Here is a 21,664-nt window from a genome sequence, read left to right on the forward strand (position 1 = left end):
TCCTTTAATCTGTGTGCACAGCCCCATGAGATCAAAATCTTGGACAGTTTCCTCACAACAAGAGATGTACACAAATTCCTTTCAGATTAGAAACAATCTGATTTTCTCCTGCATCGTCTGATGTAAATGCCCTTTCTCCCTGGGGAGGGGGTATGTAGAGGGTGTTAAAGTAATGGAAGGAGATGGCTGAGAATGATATTTCACATAAAAGAAGAAAATGACTGCCATCTTTAGAGCAAGTTTTATCTTACTTTAATAGCTTTTTTTCATTAATTACTATCCAGATCTCTTAATCACCAAGAGAACTGGATAGCACCTTCTCTGATTATCCACTCTAATACAACATCAACAGTGTCTGTATTTTATTTTTATCAGCAGTTATCTCCATTGGAAATAGAGTGGAAATGAAATCAACAAAATTAACATTCCTTTGTTTGTTTCCAACATCAGTTGTTACTTCTAAGGGTAGTTTCTGGAACAGAGGATATATAGTAATAATAAGAGAAGCAGATTAAGGAAGAGGGGGAGAAGGAAAAGAATAACAACAAAAAGGAAGAGGAAGAGGAAGTCATTCACTCAATAACACATATAAAAACATAAATTAAGCAGAATTCTGACAAGGAGTTGGTGTCACCTATACTTGCCTTGGATCTCCCAGAGAAAATCTGATTTCATTTTTTTTTCTCTAGAATGGGTAAAAGGTGTGCTCTGCCCATTGTAGCTGCCTGAACCATGTGGATAACTGACTACCTCATAGTCAATTACATAGTTACATGGTGTATTCTCCTGCAATGAGATAATCATATCCCTTTTCATATTGGTCTCAAAAGTTGGATAAATTCAGAAGACCATAAATGCAATTCTCATTGTCCTAAATAATAATGTGTGTCCTGTGTGTGGGCGAGTTTTTAAAAATACAGATAAATTTAGCCATAGTGACAAATTTTTTATGCAGGAGGCATGGATGTTGTTCCTCCATTGATATACAACAAGTTTGACAAAAACATATGGTGACATTGCAATTACTGTCTCTTCCTCATTCTGGCCTATGTCACCAGTTTTCTGTGGTTGGCATAATAAGGAATTCTAAGAAGACCTCAATCTACTAAACAAGGGAAGAATTCCTAGAGTGGGAAAAAGATGAAAGTGGGGGTAAAGGGAAAAACTGCCTACTGTTCTTTTATGACTCTGCTTCTGATCTGCCATCTTGTTGCCACAGTGGCACCACCTTAGAAAATCAGTGTGGTGATATGTTATGTCATTCCTCTGGAAATTCCTTAGGAAAGTTAAGTGGCTAGCTCATCGTCACATGGCTGGTGAGGATTATACTGAAATTCGTATCATTTTAAAACCCTCCACACTAGTGTTTTTCAACTTATCAGCTGCAAACCACTGGAGGGTTGCAGCAAAATTTTAAAAGACTCCTCAAATCCTTGTGTACATATATATTTTCTTGATCCACAAATCAAAAGATACTATGATTATCGTTATTATCATGCAGGAGGTCTACAAAATTGGTTGACACTTAAAAGGAGTACTCTTCTTACTAAAAAATTTAAATAAATAAAAGGAAACCATGACTATATACTTGTGGTTTTCATATTTTGAGGTTTCATAGATCAATATCAACATCATTCATTATATGTTTTTCAAACTTAAAATTATAGTCTTTCAAACTAAATAAATTTAGTTTTGTGGAAAACTCACTTCATGGTTCTTCCCTTCAAAATCAGTGAAAGTGTTATCACGGGCCAGGACTAGTGTAAAACATGACATTGGGGAATCTTGCTTCTCACCGTACTATGTAGAAAAAGGTAAGAGTTCCACAGACTGTGAGTTGTTAGGATGGGTTTCAGGAAAGCGTATATACATATGAGGGTCCTTTATCCTACTCTGGGCTGACTTTTACCTGGCATTGCTTGTTGGTGACTACAGCTGGCCAGTCAACTCTTAGAACTGCCATCTCCAAGCTTAGCGATGGAAATGGTAGCTCACAAGCAAGTTCATGTTCTTTCTAACTTAGAAATGATTCATCATTGTGGGTTGTGAAAGAGAGTGAAGAAATGGGCTCTCATATAGATTTTGCCTGCACTTCTTAATCTCTTGTTCTGTATGAGCTAACCAAGGAGTATAACCTTAGTTAAAAAGTCAATCTGGGCTAAGGAAAAAAGAGTGTGGCAAATACTGACATACTGGCTGATTCATTCATTCAACAAACATTTGCAGAGCACCTACAACGTTCCAGAACTGTGCAGAGGACACAGCGATTAAAAACAAAGAACATCAGCAGAAACAATCTCTGCCATGAAAGCACCCAGGAAATGTACCTAATCTAGAATAGGGATGAATGGGGATTCATAGATGGCTTCCCAAAAGAGATAACATCTGAGCTAAGTCTTGAAAACTTAACAGGGATGAGACAGAAGACTTTGTTAGCAGAGTGAACAGCATGTGCAAACATGAAGCTTCTTGTCCATACCTCCCTTTTGTTATTTCAGAGATGGTTGATCTTTGTATACACCCACCATCTGAAGATAAAACCAGACCCTGACCTGTCGGGGGGGGGGGGGGGTGGTCTTTACCTGTCAGGAGAAATAGGTGCCCTGCTGTTGCCTTGTAAGGCCTTTTCTTCTCAGCTAAATAAGTAATATAAACAAGAACAGGACAACAGGGATGGTCCTGCTGCAAAATACTCACATGCATGTGGCCAGGCAAAGGGCCAATGCTAATCACAGCCTCCAGCACCTGCATACCCTCAGCTGTGGGGCTCAGTTCTCAAAGAAATTCACATAAGGCCTGTCAGCACCTTGCCGTCTGCCTTGGGACAAGGATATCTAGGAACCTGCCGGAATGTTTCCCACATGCTACAAGGCCTGTTTTTCAACATTTACATACTTTTCTGATACAGTAGTCCCAAACCCTGGCACAAAAGAATCCTTCCGAACCTGGGCTAGGGGGTGAGCTGAAATTCAAACACCTCCTTAAGTTGAAAGGAGGCACCTGGTTGACACTCAGAGACATGTGAAGAGAAGGTTCCTCTGTTAAACAAAGGCTACCTTCAAGGCAGGCTTCATAAACAGGCAACCTGTGCAGTTGCAAAGGACCCCATATTCAGAAGGGCTCTCAGGCTTGTTTCAATGCTCGGCTGGCATCTTCTTGAAATTATTAAACATTTTTAACAAGGAAGCATTTACACATTTTCATTTTGCACTGGGATCCACAACGTTTTAGTGAGTCCTGACTACCTTCCCCGCCAAAGGCAAAATGGGGAGCCTAATCAAGGGCCTGGAGTTCTACACGAGCATGTGAAATGGAAGTGTGTTATAAAACAGAGAAAAATAAAATTGAGAGTACAATTTTATAGTTTTTAAGGAAATATAGCATTGTTTGTTAAGTCAGGTACCCACAATTTTGATTTTCCAAGCCATTATGAAGTTTGTTACTCTGAAATACCACTTTATTTTATTGCTTTATAGACTTTATACAACCCCTTTCTGTTTCTTTAACCTGAAAGAGTAGCCCCAACTAAAAACAGAACCACCATATAACCCAGCAATCCCACTACTGGGCGTATACCCTGAGAAAACCATAATTCAAAAAGAGTCATGTACCACAATATTCATTGCAGCTCTATTTACAATAGCCAGGACATGGAAGCAACCTAAGTATCCACTGACAGATGCATGGATAAAGAAGATGTGGCACATATATACAATGGAATATTACTCAGCCATAAAAAGAAACAAAATTTGAGTTATTTGTAGTGAGGTGGATGGACCTAGAGTCTGTCATACAGAGTGAGGTAAGTCAGAAAGAGAAAAACAAATACCTTATGCTAACACATATATATGGAGTATATACAAAAAAAAAATGGTTCTGAAGACACTAGGGGCAGGACAGGAATAAAGACGCAGACGTAGAGAATGGACTTGAGTACACGGGGAGGGGGAAGGGTAAGCTGGGACAAAGTGAGAGAGTGGCACGGACATATATACACTACCAAATGTAAAATCGATAGCGAGTGGGAAGAAGCCACTTAGCAAACAGGGAGATCAGCTCGGTGTTTTGTGACCACCTAGAGGGGTGGGATAAGGAGGGTGGGAGGGAGGAGATATAGGGATATGTGTATGTGTATGGCTGATTCACTTTGTTATAAAGCAGAAACTAACACATCATTGTAGAGCAATTATACTCCAATAAAGATGTTTAAAAAAAAAAAAAAAGAGTAGCCCCAAAGACACACAATTCAGAGAAACACATAAAAATGTACCACACAGTGGTCAAAGCCACAGTACTGAAGCACTTTCTCTGTACAAATTTTCACCCTATGTCCCAACTGGTGAGAGATCACTGTTATCTTGTGTTTATCTTCCCTTTTACAACCTCAACCCACCATTCAGTTCCTTCTCAACCACAGCTTGAGTTCTCCTTGTGGTGATGCTACTCTCAGTCTTTTTTGGTAAATAATTTTTTTGCATCACCAGCGCCTTGATTTTCATCAGGACTGGCTACATAATTAGCAAGGCTCAGTGCAAAATGAAATGTGGGCTCCCTGTCACAAAATACAAATTAGTGAGAATTTTAAGGCAGCAAGAGTAACAGCATTAAACCATGCGTAGGGCCCTTCTAAGTGTGGGGCCTGGGTGACTACACTGGTTGAAAGCCCATGAAGCCAGCCTGGATTCTCCCCGGCCAGAATTGGGTCAAGTACCCACTCCTTAACTAATCACTGGTAAGTGGGTTGACAAGTTTAGCCTTGGACTAAGAACAGCTCCTTTGGAGCTGGGCATAAGTTCATCTTCCCCTGAGTTGTAGTGTATCTGGTGGCAAGGATTCATGTGTGAAACCAGGCTTCTTTTGAGTAGACATGAGTAACACATAGTTACTGAGTAGCCAACAACAGTACCCACTATACCATATACTGTATCCATGACTCAGAAGGAGGAATTCTTCTTCAGAAGCTCTCTTTGATGCAAGTTTTGGTTCCCTAGGGACTTGAAGAGTTATTCGAATCAATCCTGCTCAAATCTTCCAACTCTCAATTCCCAGGTTTCCATGCACTTCAAACCTCGTCCCTGGTGCCAACCCTGCCTGCAGGTACAAGTGGGGGTGAGAAGACACGGTTCCATCCTCTTGATGATTATCATATAATTAAGGAACCATGACCGAAAGACCATAAAACACACAAAAACTCAAATAATAGAAAAATCTTAAATAAAAATACCACTTAAAATCTACACGTTAGTGCGGAGACTTTACAGAAGTACTGGATTAACAAGCTCTGGGTGGAATCGTCAATATGAGTTTAGGAGGAAATAGATTTTTTAAAAAATTTATTTATTTTATCTTTGGCTGCATTGGGTCTTCGCTGCTGCACGCGGGCTTTCTTTAGTTGCGGCGAGCAGGGGCTACTCTTCGTTGTGGTGCACGGGCTTCTCATTGCGGTGGCTTCTCTTGTTGCGAGCACAGGCTCTAGGTGCGAGGGCTTCAGTAGTTGTGGCACACAGGCTTCAACAGTTGTGGTGCGCAGGCTCAGTAGTTGTGGCACACGGGCTTAGTTGTTCCGTGGCATGTGGGATCTTCCCAGACCAGGGCTCGAACCCATGTTCCCTGCCTTGGCAAGCGGATTCTTAACCACTGCACCACAAGGGAAGCCCCAGAAATAGATTTTTAAATGGGGGAAATGGTCAGTGTTGGGTGTTTGAAATGCATTTTGGAGCAAAAGACAGAGATTCACAACCCACTGGGGCAGAATTCTTATACAGCAAATTTTGATAGTTCAGTGAATCCTTTTCAAGAGTCAAACAGGTTTGTTTGGCTAAAGTAGACTGTACAAGTCACTCAAAAATGTCAGTGGTGAAAGGAAAACCATCATGCAGTGGAAAGTCATTACTGGCAAGTTAGATCCAATGCAACAGACAACAGCATGGTTTCTAAAGACATATATAAACCATGAATTTTTACACCTATGTGAAAATTGAGTCTTTTGCTTCTGTTATTTCCTTCAAAACATTCACTCTTTCTTCATCTGGCCAAAATCCTGTTCAGACTGAGACAAGCTGGGACCTGGGACCCTTTGCTGCACTGCTGTAATGCTTGCACCTGGACACACCTCTCTTCAAGCAACAAAATACAAAGAAACTATATGGGACTAAAAATAACTGCGTGCATGCCCGGTTGGGGCAATTCTGGACAAAAGATACAAAGGGACCAAAAAAACCCAAGAGCCACTTTTGAAGAGCCTGGAGCAAAAGCAGGGTACTGCGCATGCCCCCTGCACACAACACCACCTAAGGGGTGGGCAAAACACCTAAGCCACCCCTCTGGCCCGACCCCTGGACACACCCCTACCCTCAACCTCATATAAAGAGCAAGCTTACCCACCCTCCTCAGCCAGCGAGCAAACAAAGGAATCTGTTGTTTGTTCTTGCTCCCAGCTGCTGCAGCAGGGGCCCCAATAAAGCCTAGCCTGAATTTCTTGTCTGGCCTCTGATCAATTTCTATTGATTAAGGAGGCCAAGAACCCTGGTCGGTAACAAGACCTTAAGACCAAGGTCAGGCCCTATCACCGCCAAGGAGCCTTCCTCAAACCTTCCTTGAACCTTCCTCACTTTGCAGTACTTCTTCTGGCTGCAAGGGACTTAAGAAAATGACTGTTTCTTGTCCATGATCTCAGTGCATGTTGTGACTTCTATTGAAATGATCTATTTTAGTGCCTCTCACTCACTGTACTGTAAACTCCCTAATGCTAGAAACTGCCTTATTCCTCTTCTGCGCCTTGCCTTGATAAGTGCTCAAGTTATCATGTATCAACATGTAATAAGTATTTAAGAATGCTTATTGAAAGTGATGTGATCATAATATACATAGGAACAATAATTTTTAATAGTCTGTGTGTATAACAGAAAAACAATACTCAGAAAAAAAAAGAATCGTATGTGTAAAAAGTAGATATTTTTTATGCTGCTGGTGACCTTAATGAAGTATTAGATCAGATTGCATAAGCACCAGATGAACGGATAACATAGAACCCCAGTCACAACCATATCTCCAAATTACTACCGAGCAAGCAAAGACAAGGACTCAGAGATAGATGGAAGGTGGCTTCGCCAGCGGTGTTAAAAAATGCTTCTACAAAAGAGTAGCAAAGCTGAGGGTTTTCTGATCCTCCTTCACACTTAATTTTGCCATTCGGTTTTCCCATTCATGCTGACTTTCATGTCAATTTGTGCTTGCTTTCAGTGTGTGTGTGTGTGTGTGTGTGCACGCGTGCGCGCACACACCCATGCATGTTATCATCTAAAAAAGAATAATTCCTGAGAAAGTAACAGTGATGTGAAAGGAACTGGGATGGTAAAAAAGTCTCTGACTTTTCCTTTTTGTTCAGTTGGATTTTCTAGTAGGCTTTCCCGTGAACTTTTTCCTCTGTTGACAAACTTAAAACCAGTAAATGACTGGTGAATTCCAACATCACTAGGAGATAACTTACCTCAGTTAAGATTGGACAATATAATCACAATTTCTATGTTAATTTCATAGCTCTGAGTAGATACTTAGTGGCAGTAATGGAAAAATATCCAAACACTTTTGGAAAATATGAGAAAAACAAGGTTCTAAATCCAGAGTCTCTGAATTCCGTTATCAGTGTGAGATAAGATTGCCACATTAACAGCAAGGCAACAACACATTTAGGTATGAATACATAATATGTGGAAATTATAATTACTTTAAATATATTCCTTATATTTGAGAAGCTCAAATATATTTTTCATGTGCTCTAATTCTCAATATAAGCTTAATTAGTACACCTTATGAGAAATATTAAAAAAATTTAAAGACATACTTTGAATTTCAATGATCTTCTGTAAAGAAATAACAGCATTCATATTCGGAGTTTGTTGAAGAATATCTTCCGCAAGTGGCTCCAGCTGCAAGAATGGTAAATAATGATATGAGCAGAACATTATGACTTTATAGTAAGTTTGACAGAAGCAAACCAAATTGAAACAACCTAAAAAAAAAAAAGCCTGCTCCAAGAACTACTTAACATTTTGCTGATACCAGTTCCAAAAGTGTAGCCAGTTTTATTTTCTGTTTTGCAGCAATGTAATTGAATTCCAAGGGGATTTTCTACTGGTCACAAAACTAATCTATGAAGTCCCTGAAGCAGATGCATGTCTGTGTATTATTCATTAAAAATCCGAGTTATTTGTGTAATTTTTGTAGGTTCCTGACAAACCAAATTCCATCATGTCTGTATATGCAGCTGGGCCCTGCAAACGAAACCTCAGGGAAGTTGAAGTAGACAGAAGGTGGGCAGTCTATTATCCATACTTTTGTGGTGTTTTTACACCTAACTACCTTACACTTTTGGACACTTCATAGCAGAACGCCACGAGACATAGCTGCTCTTATTCAACTGCTATTGAATAAGTAGTAGAGAAAATGCTCAAATAAAACCAGAAGTAAAATAACTGTACATTTTCATTTAACTTCCACTGTATTCACATCTATGCAGATAGCCATGTGGAAGCACAGGACAAATTCCTGTCTTGCAAATCTATCCTGATCTTCTGGAATAACACTGATTTTTCATGGGGAAGCTCAGCAAACATTGTTTTGCAAGAACTGAAGAAGAGCTTTAAATAATTTATGGAGTGTTCTGGAAGAACTAAATCTGATGATGCCTCCCTGGGAGTACCTTGGTGATGTGGCTTGGTGTGGAGCAGGACAAACTGCATAGCAGAGCACTTGCAAACAAAACAGCTTGTCCAGCTATTGTGACCCAGAAAGCGAGGAAAGTAATAATAAAAAGGGATTAACAACAACAACAAAGTTTTCTTAGAAAATTTAAAGTTAGTAGTCTCAAATAGGCCAAACTATTACATGGCAAGAATGGGAAACGATGTCACTAGACACTGTGCTAAAACATGAACCCATCTATGTCTCTTCATCTGTAGAAAAAAACTAAAAAACTCAGGGATTCCAAGTTTCCACAGCATGGGTGAGTGAATCTTCCCCCCGGGGTTTCTCTGAATTGATTATTCTATACTTTAATCATGGAATCTAAAACAATAGCACCTTTCTTCCAGATGCCATAGGATAACAGACTAGCTCAGGGATATTTATACATGGGTAAATTCACTAAATATAACTTTCCAGAGTGTTTTTCTTAGCTGCCAAAGAAAAACATTTAAAACATCAAAAGGTTTACTTGCAGTACAGTTTGGCGAGAGGGAAAAAAAAAAAACCCACGGTGTCAGTGAAAGGTTCTGCAATCTTAAACTCTTAAAATTTGTTAAAAATCATTTTTAAAAAATCTGGTATTTCAGATAGTATCTTCAAAAATATGTTATCCTAGTAACACCCTCTTAACTCAGAGGAATTGCTGAATCATAAACGGAAGGTTACTTGGAAAACTCTTACTCAAGAATTAGACAGGGTTGAGCTACCTTGATCATAAATAATCTTTCCTTTCACTTCTCTCTCAGGGCTTAGGGAAAGATTTTAATAGAAATCAGGTAGACTTTATTAATAAAATGTTCTGAAATATCACTTTATGTTCGAATACTTAAGAATAAAAGCACAACGTAGTATGAGCATATTTAGTTCTTAAACAAGCTTTCCTGCGACTTCAGGGTAAAATGCTGACAAACGGAAAGGTACTGGCTACTGGAAAGAAAGCTACAGGCAGATCGTTAATGTAAAAACCTCACTTCTGGAACGCTCTCACATTAGGTCTGTGGGCTATTTTTAGGACCTGGGTTATGTAGAAAGTAAACTTGATGCAGGGTGTTGAGAGTAAAAATACAAACAACCCTAAACCTCCAATTTGGAATTGTCAGTTAGATACGATAAAGTTGTGTCTACTTATGAAAGCAACCTAGAGAATTAAGGCAATTACATTGATAATTTAAGCCTCCCAAACCATTTCCCTGCGTATTTTAGGTGAATGTCATTTAGAGGATTTAACCTTCAGTAAATTGCCCCAATTTGTTTCATTTTGAGTGTATACACACAGAGCTGAATTCAGAAAGTTCTCAATGTAGGTTCTTTATTTTTTCTCTAGTAGCTCTGCTGAGAAGGTAATGGGTAATACTCTCAGTTGGCAAGAAGGCAAGCAGCATTTAGAGTCTGTTTTCATAATATTAAAACCTTGTATAGAGGGACCACAGAATTGAGTTGTCTTTTCTAAACGAGTTTGTTGATTTAATAATTCACAGTTATAAGCACTAAAAACATCTGACTGAAGCATCTATTTAATAAATATTTATGAGTATTGGTCATTATTAATAAAATCTAATAACTAACTGTAATAAAATAATATTAAACAAATAGTCATATTTTATAACTTTGGAGCAAAAAATAAGAATATACAGTAAAGCTGTGTTACATATCTAGTTTGGCCGATAAGATGTAGCAAAAACACTGGCAATGAGGCTAATCAATGTTAGTAAGAGTTATTAAAAGATAAACAAGGAAGTAATTTATGCAAACCAGAGAACTTCTGCATGCACAAGTTATACTAAGATCAAACAGATGCAGATGTAGGAAATATCACACACCCATCACGCCGTCTTTGTTGCACAATTCCATCAAGTAATAATAGAATTATAAGATACACTAGATGATTTTAACACAACTTCTTGGCATTTGAAGCTCTCATCTAGGTTTCCTATATCTAAAGCTTAAATTCAATCATTACTTACAGCAATTCTTTATATAAATTTTCAGACTCAGTATAGGGATATTTATTTTTCTACATCTTTTACAGAAAGTTGCAATACCCTATTGATACGATTCAGATGTTTGTTAAATTGCACATACCATGTAATTTCTAAGTACTACAGCTATTTTAAAACACCATAAAAATTGGGGCCATTATCATGTTGTGAATAAATAATTTTCAGATTCTGTAGAATCAGATCATTTAAATCATCAAAAATCACTTTAGTTAGCTAAGATGCATTTATGGAAATAGGCAAGGGTATCATCCTTGGAGAAGCTCGAGTAGAAGTTTAAAACTCACTTTGTACTTATGAGATATGAAAATCATCTCTATTATTTTCATGATTCAGAAAAGAACAGGAAAAAAAAGCTAAACAGATTTTGCAAAATATAACAGATACAACAGGACAGATGCACACATCAACCAAGCAAAGGATCTACTAAGTACTCTTAGCTTTTATATTATGTTTCCCAAATATGCCAAGTATTTTCATACTCTTATACCTTCATTTATTCTGTTCCCTCTGAATTTTATTTTCCCTATCCTTCTTTGAATTGGTGAAAACTTACTCAATCATTCAAGGACTAACACAAACACTGCCTGCTCTGAAATCTTTTCTAAAATCCTCTGATAGAGCAAATTGCTTCCACTCTTTGTCTCCTTTCCACACAAATTCTCTTGTTTACTCTACACATTATGTTGTAGTCAGCCATGTGTGTCATTCTCTATTTTGTTGTGAGCAATTTAAAGGCAAAGATAGAGCCTGGTATATAATAGGCATTTTAAAAAAAATGTTGAATGAATGGAGGAATGATTAAAAGAAAACATGGGGAGATAGGCTTTATTTGGCTCTCCATAGCTAACAGACCTACATGGAATACGTTCTTCCACTTGGTTGTCTGCCATAATCAGGGCATGTTTTTAGACGAAAAGAATAGGGAAAACAACAGAGATAATTCATTTTTAAATCAAAATAATTGATTTTTAATTGATGTTTTAATTGATTTTTAAATTAACCATCCATTTTGTTAAACTATTAATTCCAATGATGTATAAACAAATAATTTTGTACAGACTTTATACAATCATATCTTCTGTGAATAACAAGAGATTTATTTATTCCACTCCAATCTTTATATTTTTAAATTTCTTTTTCTTACCCTATCGCACTGTCTAGGACCACCAGTGTAATGTTAAAATGAAGCCCTAAGAGTGAATATCTTTGTCATGTGTTTTATTTCAAAGAAAAATTCTCATGTTTCACCTTTAAATCTGATGCATACTATAGGATGTTTGTAGATATCCTTTATCAAGCTAATAAGTTATTCCCAGTTTATCAAAAGTAGTTCATAATTGAGTGTCTAATTTATCAACAAATTTTTAAACATCTATTGAAATGGTTATATTTCTTCTTCATTCTCTTAATGTGGTGAATTATAACAACTTATTCTGGAATGTTAATATCCTGCATCCTTGGCCTAAACACAATTATATTATGGGTTTTTAAGATAATGATGAACTGCTAATATTTTGTTTAGGGTTTTAACTGCTATGCTTATGAGCAGGATTTTCCTGTAATATTCTTTTCTTATAATGTTCTTTTGAGCTTGGGTGTCAATAGTATACTAGCCTCAAAAATCAGTTATGAAGTGTTCTCTTCCCATCTTCCCCTTTACTCTAAAACAGTATAAATTATGAGCAGAATTCACTGGTGACGCTATATGGGCCGGGTGTTTTCTGTTGGTATATCTGGTATTGAAGATTCAATTTTGTTAATTATGGTAGCATTCAAATTTTCTGTCTTTTTGATTCAGTTTATTTTTACAAGAATTCTTCCATTTCAAATAAAATTTCAACTTTCTTTTACACGAAGTTTTTTTTTTTTAATATTCTCTTGTAATCATTTAAATACATTAGAATCTGTGGTAAAGTCCTTATTTTCATTCAGAGTGCTGTTAATGTATGACTTTTCTTTCAATCAGTCTTTCTAGAGTGCTATCAATTTTGTTAATTATTTCAAAGAACTAAAATTTGACATTTTAATTCTTATATATTATATGCTTATTTTTATTTCATTGTTTCTTTATATTTAAGTCACTCACTTCATGTTTAATTTGTTGCTTTGATTTCCTAATTTCTTGAGTTGCGTGTTTCTATCTGTAATTTTAAACTTTCTTCTATTCTAGTATATACATTTAAAGCTTTACGTGTGTTTCTAAATTCAGCTTATACATATTACACTTTTGATATTTCATATTTTCATAATTATTCAGCTCAAAATACTAAATTTACTGTGATTTCTTTGACACATAAGAGATTGTATTTTGAAATCTCCAAATATATGAGATTTTCCAATTACCTTTTTATTTCAAATTATACAACCACTTTTTTTAAGTTTTGTTTTATACTTCATCTTTTTATTTTCATCATTGGTATTTTGTTTTATTTTTTAATTTAATTTTATTGTAGTAAGAACACTCAACATGAGATCTAACTACTTAAACAGATTTTTTAAGTGTATAGTACACTATTAATGACTATAGGTACAATGTTATAGAGCAGTTCTCTAGAGCTTATTCATCTTGCTTGACTGAAACACTATGTCCATTGATTAGTAACTCCCCAATTCTCCCTCTCCTCATCTGCTGACAACCACCATTCCACTCTTTGAGTCAATGAATTTGATTATTTTATATACCTTATATAAGTGGAATCATACAGTATTTGTGTTTCTGCAACTGGATTATTTCACTTAGCATAATGTCTTCAAGGTTTATCCAAGTTGTTGCATATTGCAGAATTTCCTTCCTTTTAAAGACTGAATACTATTCCATTGTATGTATATACCATTTTCTTATCCATTCATCTGTCAATGAACATTTAGCTGGTGTCCACATCTTGGCTATGGTGAATAGGGCTGCAGTATTCATAGTGCTAATATCTCTCTGAGATCCTGATTTTGATTCTTTTGGATAAATACCCAAAAGTGGGACTGCTGGATCACATGGTAGTTCTATATTTAATTTTTTGAGAGCCCTCTATACTGTTTTCCATAGCAGTTGCACCATTTCGTATCCCCACCAACAGAATGCAAGCATTCTAATTTCTCCACGTCCTTGCCAACACTTGTTGTCTTTGGGTTTTGTTTTGTTTTTTAATAATCGTCATCCTGATATTCTGACAGATGTGAAGTGATATCTCATTGTGGTTTTTTTTTTTTTTTAATTTTTATTTATTTATTTATTTATTATTTTTGGTTGTGTTGGGTCTTCGTTTCTGTGCGAGGGCTTTCTCTAGTTGCGGCGAGCGGGGGCCACTCTTCATCGCGGTGTGCGGGCCTCTCATTGTCGCGGCCTCTCTTGTTGCAGAGCACAGGCTCCAGACGCGCAGGCTCAGTAGTTGTGGCTCACGGGCCCAGTTGCTCCGCGGCATGTGGGATCTTCCCAAACCAGGGCTCGAACCCGTGTCCCCCGCATTGGCAGGCAGACTCTCAACCACTGCACCACCAGGGAAGCCCTCGTTGTGGTTTTGATTTACATTTCCCTGATGATTAGTGATGCTAAGCATTTCTCATATACCTGTTGGCCATTTGTATGTCTTCTTTGGAGAAATGTCTATTTAAGTCCTTAGCCCATTTTAAAATCAGGTTTACTATATTTTACTACTGAGCTGTTAAGAGTTCCTTATATATTTTGGAGATGAACACCTTATCAGATATATGGTTTGGACATATTATCTCCCATTCCATAGATTGCCTTTTTACTCTGTTGAATGTCTTCTTTGTTGTTCAGAAGCTTTTCAGTTTGATGATGTCCCACTAGTTTATTCTGTTTTGTTGCCAATGCTTTTGGTGTCATATCCATGAAATCAATGCTGAGACCAAAGTCATAAAAGTTTACCCTTATTTTTTTTAAAAGAATTTTTATAGTTTGAGGTCTTATGTTAAAGTATTTAACTCCTTACCCATTTATTTTTGTGCATGGTATAAGATAAGGGTCCAGTTTCATTCTTTTACAAGTGGATATCTAGTTTTCCCGATACTATTTGTTCAAGAGATTATCCCTTCTCTATTTTGTATTCTTAGCACTCTTTTGAAGATCAGTTGACCATATATGTGTGGATTTATTTCTGTACTTTCTATTCTGTTCCCTTGGTCTGTATGTCTGTTTTTATGGCAGTACCCTACTGTTTTGATTACTGTAGCTTTGTAATATATTTTGAAATCAGGATATATGATGCTTCCAACTTTGTTCTTCTTTCTCAATATTGCTTTTTTATTTGTGGCCCTTTGTGATTCCATATGAATTTTAGAATTTTTTTTCTATTTCTGTAAAAAATGCTACAGTATTGGGATTTTGATAGGAATTGTAATTGAATCTCTTGATTACTTTGGGTAGTAAGGGCATTTTTACAATATTAAGTCTTCCAATCCATGAACATGGGATATCTTTACATTTGTTATATAATATAGATTCTAGTTTAGTTTCACTGTGATGAGAGATTATACTCTGTTTGAAACCCCTTAGTTGAAATTTACTGAAACTTGCTGTATACCCCCAAATATGGTCTATTTTTGAAAACTTTACATGTGTCCTTGAAAAGAATGATATTCTGCAGTTACTGGGTAAAGCCTATTACTTATTTCAATTAGGGCAGGTTTATTAAGGTGTTTAAGTCTTATACATACCCCCCTTTTTAACTGTCTTCTTTCTCTATCAGCTGCTGAAAGAGGTGTCTTAAAGTCTGTCACTATGATTGTGGTATTAACTATTTTTTCCATTTGTTTCATTCAGCTTTTGCTTGATAGGTTTTGAAGCTGTATTATTAAAACACAATTTTAAGTTGTTTTATCCTACCAGTTAATAGAATATTTTATCACTATGAAGCATCTCTAACTCTAGTTCTTTTTTTGTCTTAACATCCACTTAAGTGATACTGATACAGCCATGTAAGCTTTCATTCAGTAAGTTAATGTAGTTTAATTTTTTCTTCATTAAAAACTTTTTAAAATTATTTATTTAATCTTTGGCTGCATTGGGTTGTCGTTGCTGTGCATGGGCTTTCTCTAGTTGCGGCAAGTGGGGGCTACTCTTCGTTGTGGTGCGCAGGCTTCTCACTGCAGGGGCTTCTCTTGTTGTGGAGCATCGGCTCTAGGCACGTGGGCTTCAGTAGTTGTGGCGCACGGGCTTCAGTAGTTGTGGTGCACGGGCTTAGCTGCTCCACGGCATGTGGTATCCTCCCAGGGCATGTGGGATCCTCCCGGACGAGGGATCGAACTTGTGTCCCCTGCATTGGCAGGCGGATTCTTAAGCACTGTGCCACCAGGGAAGTCCCTTTTCTTCATTTTTTATATTCAAACTTTATCACTATATCACAGAAAGTGTCCCTTTAAACAGAACTTTATATTACTATGTGATAATCTTTGCTTTTATTGGTGAACTAAATCCATTTATATGTGTCTTGTGAAATTGCACAAGGTGATTCTAAAATTGTATATGAAAACACAAAGGGGACAAATGTAACCAAGACTGTCTTGAGGAAAAACAAACTGGTAGATTTGTTTTACTAGACATCAAGATTGCTTATAACACTATGTAAGTGAAGACAGTCTGATAATGTCTCAAGGATAGATAATGAGACCTGCAGAAAAGACTAGAGTCTCCCTGTATATATGGATAAAGATACCACTGCTGAGCCATAAGGAATGAATGGCCTTTTCAATAAATGGTACTTGATCAACTATATATCCACATTAAAAAAAACTTGACTTCTACATTATGCCATATACATATGCAATTCCTGAAGAACTGCACATCTGAATGTTCAAGTCAAAAATCTTTAAGAAGAGAATAGAGAGAATACTTTCATGATTTTGGGTATACAGAAAGAACATGTAAACAGAACACAAAAAGAACTAATCCCAAAGGAAATGATTGATAAATTGTACTACATTGAAAATTATTTTTATTTATCAAAGGACATGATTAAGACGGTAAAAAGACAGACAAGGTATTTCAACATATGAAACCAACAACAGAATCTATAAAGAACTGCTCAGGGCTTCCCTGGTGGCGCAGTGGTTAAGAATCCGTTTGCCAATGCAGGGGACAAGGGTTCAAGCCCTGGTCTGGGAAGATCCCACATGCCGCGGAGCAACTAAGCCTGTGCGCCACAGCTACTGAGCCTGCGCTCTGGAGCCCATGAGCCACAACTACTGAGTCCACGTGCCACAACTACTGAAGCTCGTGTGCCTAGAGCACATGCTCTGCAACAAGAGAAGCCACTGCAATAAGAAGACCGTGCACCGCAATGAAGAGTAGCCCCTGCACGCCGCAACTAAAGAAAGGCCGTGCAGCTACGAAGACCCAGCACAGCCAAAAATAAATAAATAAATTTATAAAAAAAACAAAACAAAAAACTGCTCAAATAAGTAAGAAAATGTCCATCTGAAAGTAAACAAAAACTTGAATAGGTGCTTCAAAAATGGTATGTACAAATAATAAATAGATGAAGAGCTGTTTTGGTTAATTAGTATTCTGGAAGAGCAAAGCCATGATGATATACTACTACACACACAACAAAAATGTCTAAAATTTTAAAAGACTGCTAATACCAAGTTTTGGAAGGACACAGAACAATGGAAATAGTCATATGCTGCTGATAGAGTATGGACTGTGACAACCCCTATGGAAAGCAGTTTGGTATTATCTACAAAGATTAAATGCATGCATACCCCATGACCCAGCAATACTACTTTTAGATATATACTCAACAGAAATGTGTGTACAAATGTACCAGCAAACATTTATAAAATGTCTATCACAGTACTGTTCACAACAGCCCCCAAACTAGAAAAATTCCCTCTACTCATTAAAAGTAGAATAGATAAATAAACCATGACATTGTCCTGGAAAGTCTTTTTATGGAATCTAATACTATATAATGATGAAAATGAATAAACTATAGCTTATTGCACAAGTATGGATGAATCTCACAATATTGAGCAAAAGAAGTTATATATATATAATCATATATATATGTGTGTGTGTATATATATATATATATGATTTCATGTATACAAAGGTCAAAAACAGGAAAATTAAAATCTTATGTTAGAAACCAGAAAATTGGTTACTTTCAGAAAAGAGAAAGGAAGTACTGATTGGGAAAGTGTGTATGTTATCTACTGAGGTGCTGACATTATTCTGTTTATTGACCTGGTTGATAGTTATATATGTGTTCTATTTGTGATATTTCGTTGCATTGTACATTCATGTCTAATGCAGTTTTCTGTATGAATATTATATCTTATCATTAAAAGCAGTTTAAAAAGAGAATATGTTTTATGACATAAGAGAATAGGGAAACTAAGTCTGGTTCTTGAGTCCATGCTTTTTCTACTATATTATGGTGCATCTAAGAAAAAAAGTGAGATTATAGGTTTTGCAGCAAGAACAAGTTACATTCTTAGATACAGGCCTCAAATTCACTTATAAAGGGAACTGAAAGTCCCCTATAACATGCAAAGCAACTCAGAAAAAAAATGCAGAAAAGGTTCAGTTGTCAGGATCAGAGATCTTGTGGAACGTTGGAAGAATATGATGATCAAGACCAAGAGGATAAGAGAAGCAGAGTGCCGTGAAGACCTGACTCTCCATGCTGATGAACTATTCTGGATTCCCTAGTGAGGAGGCATTGGTGGTTAAAACTCAGCTCTCATTGAAATAATTATCTTAGAGATGCCTGCAATTAGTTGTATATGTTTAATTTGATTGCTTAAGTAAACCTGGATATAATTTTATCCATATTGTGATTCATGAGTCATTCTCAAAATAACCCCTTTTACTCATTTGGAGTCATTAAAATTCTTGACCAAATAGATGGGAAAAAAAAGTAAATCAGAATAGATTCTACTGATAATTAAGTTACTACACTGACAGACTATTGCGATTGTTCAGACTGAGTCTGCCTGCAACCTACCTTCATATAGACAATGGTGATATCACACAGCAACAAAGATACATCTCTGGGGCTTCCCTGGTGGCGCAGTGGTTGAGAATCTGCCTGCCAATGCAGGGCACACGGGTTCGAGCCCTGGTCTGGGAGGATCCCACATGCCGTGGAGCAACTAGGCCCGTGAGCCACAGTTACTGAGCCTGCGCGTCTGGAGCCTGTGCTCCGCAACAAGAGAGGCCGCGATAGTGAGAGGCCCGCGCACCGCGATGAAGAGTGGCCCCCACTTGCCACAACTAGAGAAAGCCCTCGCACAGAAACGAAGACCCAACACAGCCATAAATAAATAAATAAATAAAAATAAAAAATAAAAAATAAAATAAACCCAAAGTTTAAAAAAAAAAAAAAAAAAAAAAAAAGATACATCTCTGGCCAAGAGAAGTGATATAAACCTAACAAGTCTTATGAGACTATCAGGAGGACCAAGAGGCAAAGGGTACAGTCATGGCCATTCAGCTCACAGGAGATACTGAAGGAATTCCTTTAATAAAATACGAGGGACAGCGGGGCTAGACTCTGAGATTATTACATGGTTATTATTCTATTAGTTGAGTTGTATCCAAAACTACCCCAGCTTAGATAAATGTAGGTTATACAATATATTGGCCAATGAATGGAAGGAAGAAGACTATGAGGAAGTGCCTCTATCCACTATCATATCCAAATAGTATACCACAGTTTCCATGATACTTAACTATGGGAAGTTTGGACATAATGGCATATTTAAGCATCTATGGCAATAACTAGCTAAATAATTAAAAATGAACTTAAAGGTAAAAAGAAGGAGGCACAGTGGTCTATTAGAAAGAGAATAATGAATACAATTAGTTGGATAATTCACACTATCAATATTTTGTTTAAACATTGAGGTAAGAGTGTAAATATGCAATATAATGAGAAAATTTTCCAAATCACACAGTTGAGTTAGGAAAATACTATATATATTAAAAGGTGCATGTTAAACTGAAGTTTCAATAACATTTAAGAGATGTGCGGTCAGTGCTTTATGTGTAGTTTCCTCATGTAATGTCTATAGTCTAGACATCAATTGTTATAAAAAAGGCATAATTCATCCTATACGCAAAAAATCTTGTTTCCTTGTCCCTGTTTTGCAAATAAGTTTAAATCTGATAATTATACTTTGTAACTCCTCATGTTTCACTGTCTTTTATTCTTGTTTGTCTTACCCTCATTTGCTTTTTTATTTTCTCTATTTCAGTCTGCTGATATGCATGTTTTAAACTGTTTTTCCTTAATTTTTTTGTTATGTAAAGAGATTTTTACTATACTGTGTTTGAAATATTGACTTTTCTGCTAAGAAGACCTGTTTCAAATCATGCAGCAGTGGTACAGTGGTAAATGTTTAACAGCTGACTGTCAAAAAAAATAGCTGTAATTTGTAGCATTTGCTGATTTCCATGGTGTAAATACTCCCACCATAGCCTACTTCAAGCTAACAATGTGATATCACTGAACTCAGATTTGAGCAGAGATACACACACTTAGCACTCACAAGCCATTAAGAGACAGCTCTAACATATCACTAATAGGCTATTATTTTGTTTGTTGATAATCTGGGGGAAATTGTTCCTAACAATTATTTCCTTAATAAACTTTTGTTTTCTTGCATGAGATTGCCTTATTCAAAACGCATACACTGTTTTGTTGTTATTTTACCACAAAGGATGGGACTCATTTGTTCAAGTCTTCTGTATTGTCCACAGGAATTCTAATTCCTTACAGTATTCCATTCCACTGATCCAACCTCATTATTCACTTTTATTCCACTCAAAGTATCCTCTCCTCTGCCACAAACAAACAAGCCCAAAAAAGAGTCATTCACAATTCCAAGAAGTCTTAATGTCTTTATCTATGTATCTCCACTACAAAAGAGAAATTCTTTGCTTTGATTTCAGCTTGTCAAATTATCATTTTTATTCAAGATCAAAGTTAAAAGTTACTTCCTCTATTAAAATATTCCTCCATCCTTACAGTTAAAAATAATGGGTCCTACATTACATTCCCAAAGTACTTTGTTTATATTTCTTTTACTTTCACTTGTATCAGAACTTACGGGTATAAAATTGATGTCCAATAAAAGACTACTGAATGAACAGACAGACAAATGAATATCATAACATGTTTACTTCACCACTGAAAAGAAATGCTTTCTCTCTTTTACTGGTAACCAGAACCCTATGAAGTGTCCAGGTTCCCAGCCCAAATTCCTTTTAACACCTTCTAAAAAGCCTAAAGACAATCAGTACAGAAGATCTGCATGATGGAGTTTTGAGTAATCCAGATAACTTCTAGTTTATTTGGCATTTGCTAAAACAGATAAACAGAAAACTCCACAATCGCTTTGGCTCTACTTCTCATAAGCTTTTAAGAAATGCAAATTCATAGGCTATATCTATCAATACAACAGAGAATATCTTCAAATACTATTTTCCAAAACATTTTAACTCTTTAGATCATCCATACACTTTTTCAGAGTGTGGATAGGTTTCAAAGTCGAAGAAAAGACCATGAAAAACATTATTCTGGATTATCACACATTTTCCCTGTAGTCACTTCTCCCTTTCTCGACTTGTGACTTGCAACTATTTAGGAGCTTGTAAGCTTTCCCAGATTCACACCAATTCCCCAATGGAGTCAGGCATACATCATCTAAAGGATGAAAAAGATGGTAAAATGGCTCATCCATTCAAAATCTAATACAAACAAACCCCCGATGAGCAACTCATACAACAACATCTCAACAGTTCACCTCAGTGGTGGTTGTCAACACCTAAGTCAATTCAAGAGATTTTTCAGCACCTTTAGAGCAAAAGTCATCTTGGAAAGATTATAAACATACACAATCACTAAGTGTAGCCACTGTTGCTGAAATCAAGTCAAATAAAAGCAGCTGAGCCTAGT

At 36.6% G+C, this 21,664-nt stretch overlaps 1 protein-coding gene across 13 annotated transcripts in view; it reads right to left on the minus strand.

Moving 5' to 3' along the window:
* Positions 1-21,664, minus strand: part of HDAC9 (histone deacetylase 9) — a 1,001,951-nt gene that overhangs the window by 43,701 nt on the left and 936,586 nt on the right. For all 13 annotated transcript variants that reach the window (XM_068550546.1, XM_068550536.1, XM_068550537.1 and 10 more), the window contains one exon: positions 7,844-7,928. In XM_068550546.1, the coding sequence (XP_068406647.1) occupies positions 7,844-7,928 (85 nt within the window). The remainder of the gene's footprint in view (positions 1-7,843; positions 7,929-21,664) is intronic.

The sequence above is a fragment of the Eschrichtius robustus genome, chromosome 8 (assembly GCF_028021215.1).
Source record: "Eschrichtius robustus isolate mEscRob2 chromosome 8, mEscRob2.pri, whole genome shotgun sequence".
Taxonomy (NCBI): domain Eukaryota; kingdom Metazoa; phylum Chordata; class Mammalia; order Artiodactyla; family Eschrichtiidae; genus Eschrichtius; species Eschrichtius robustus.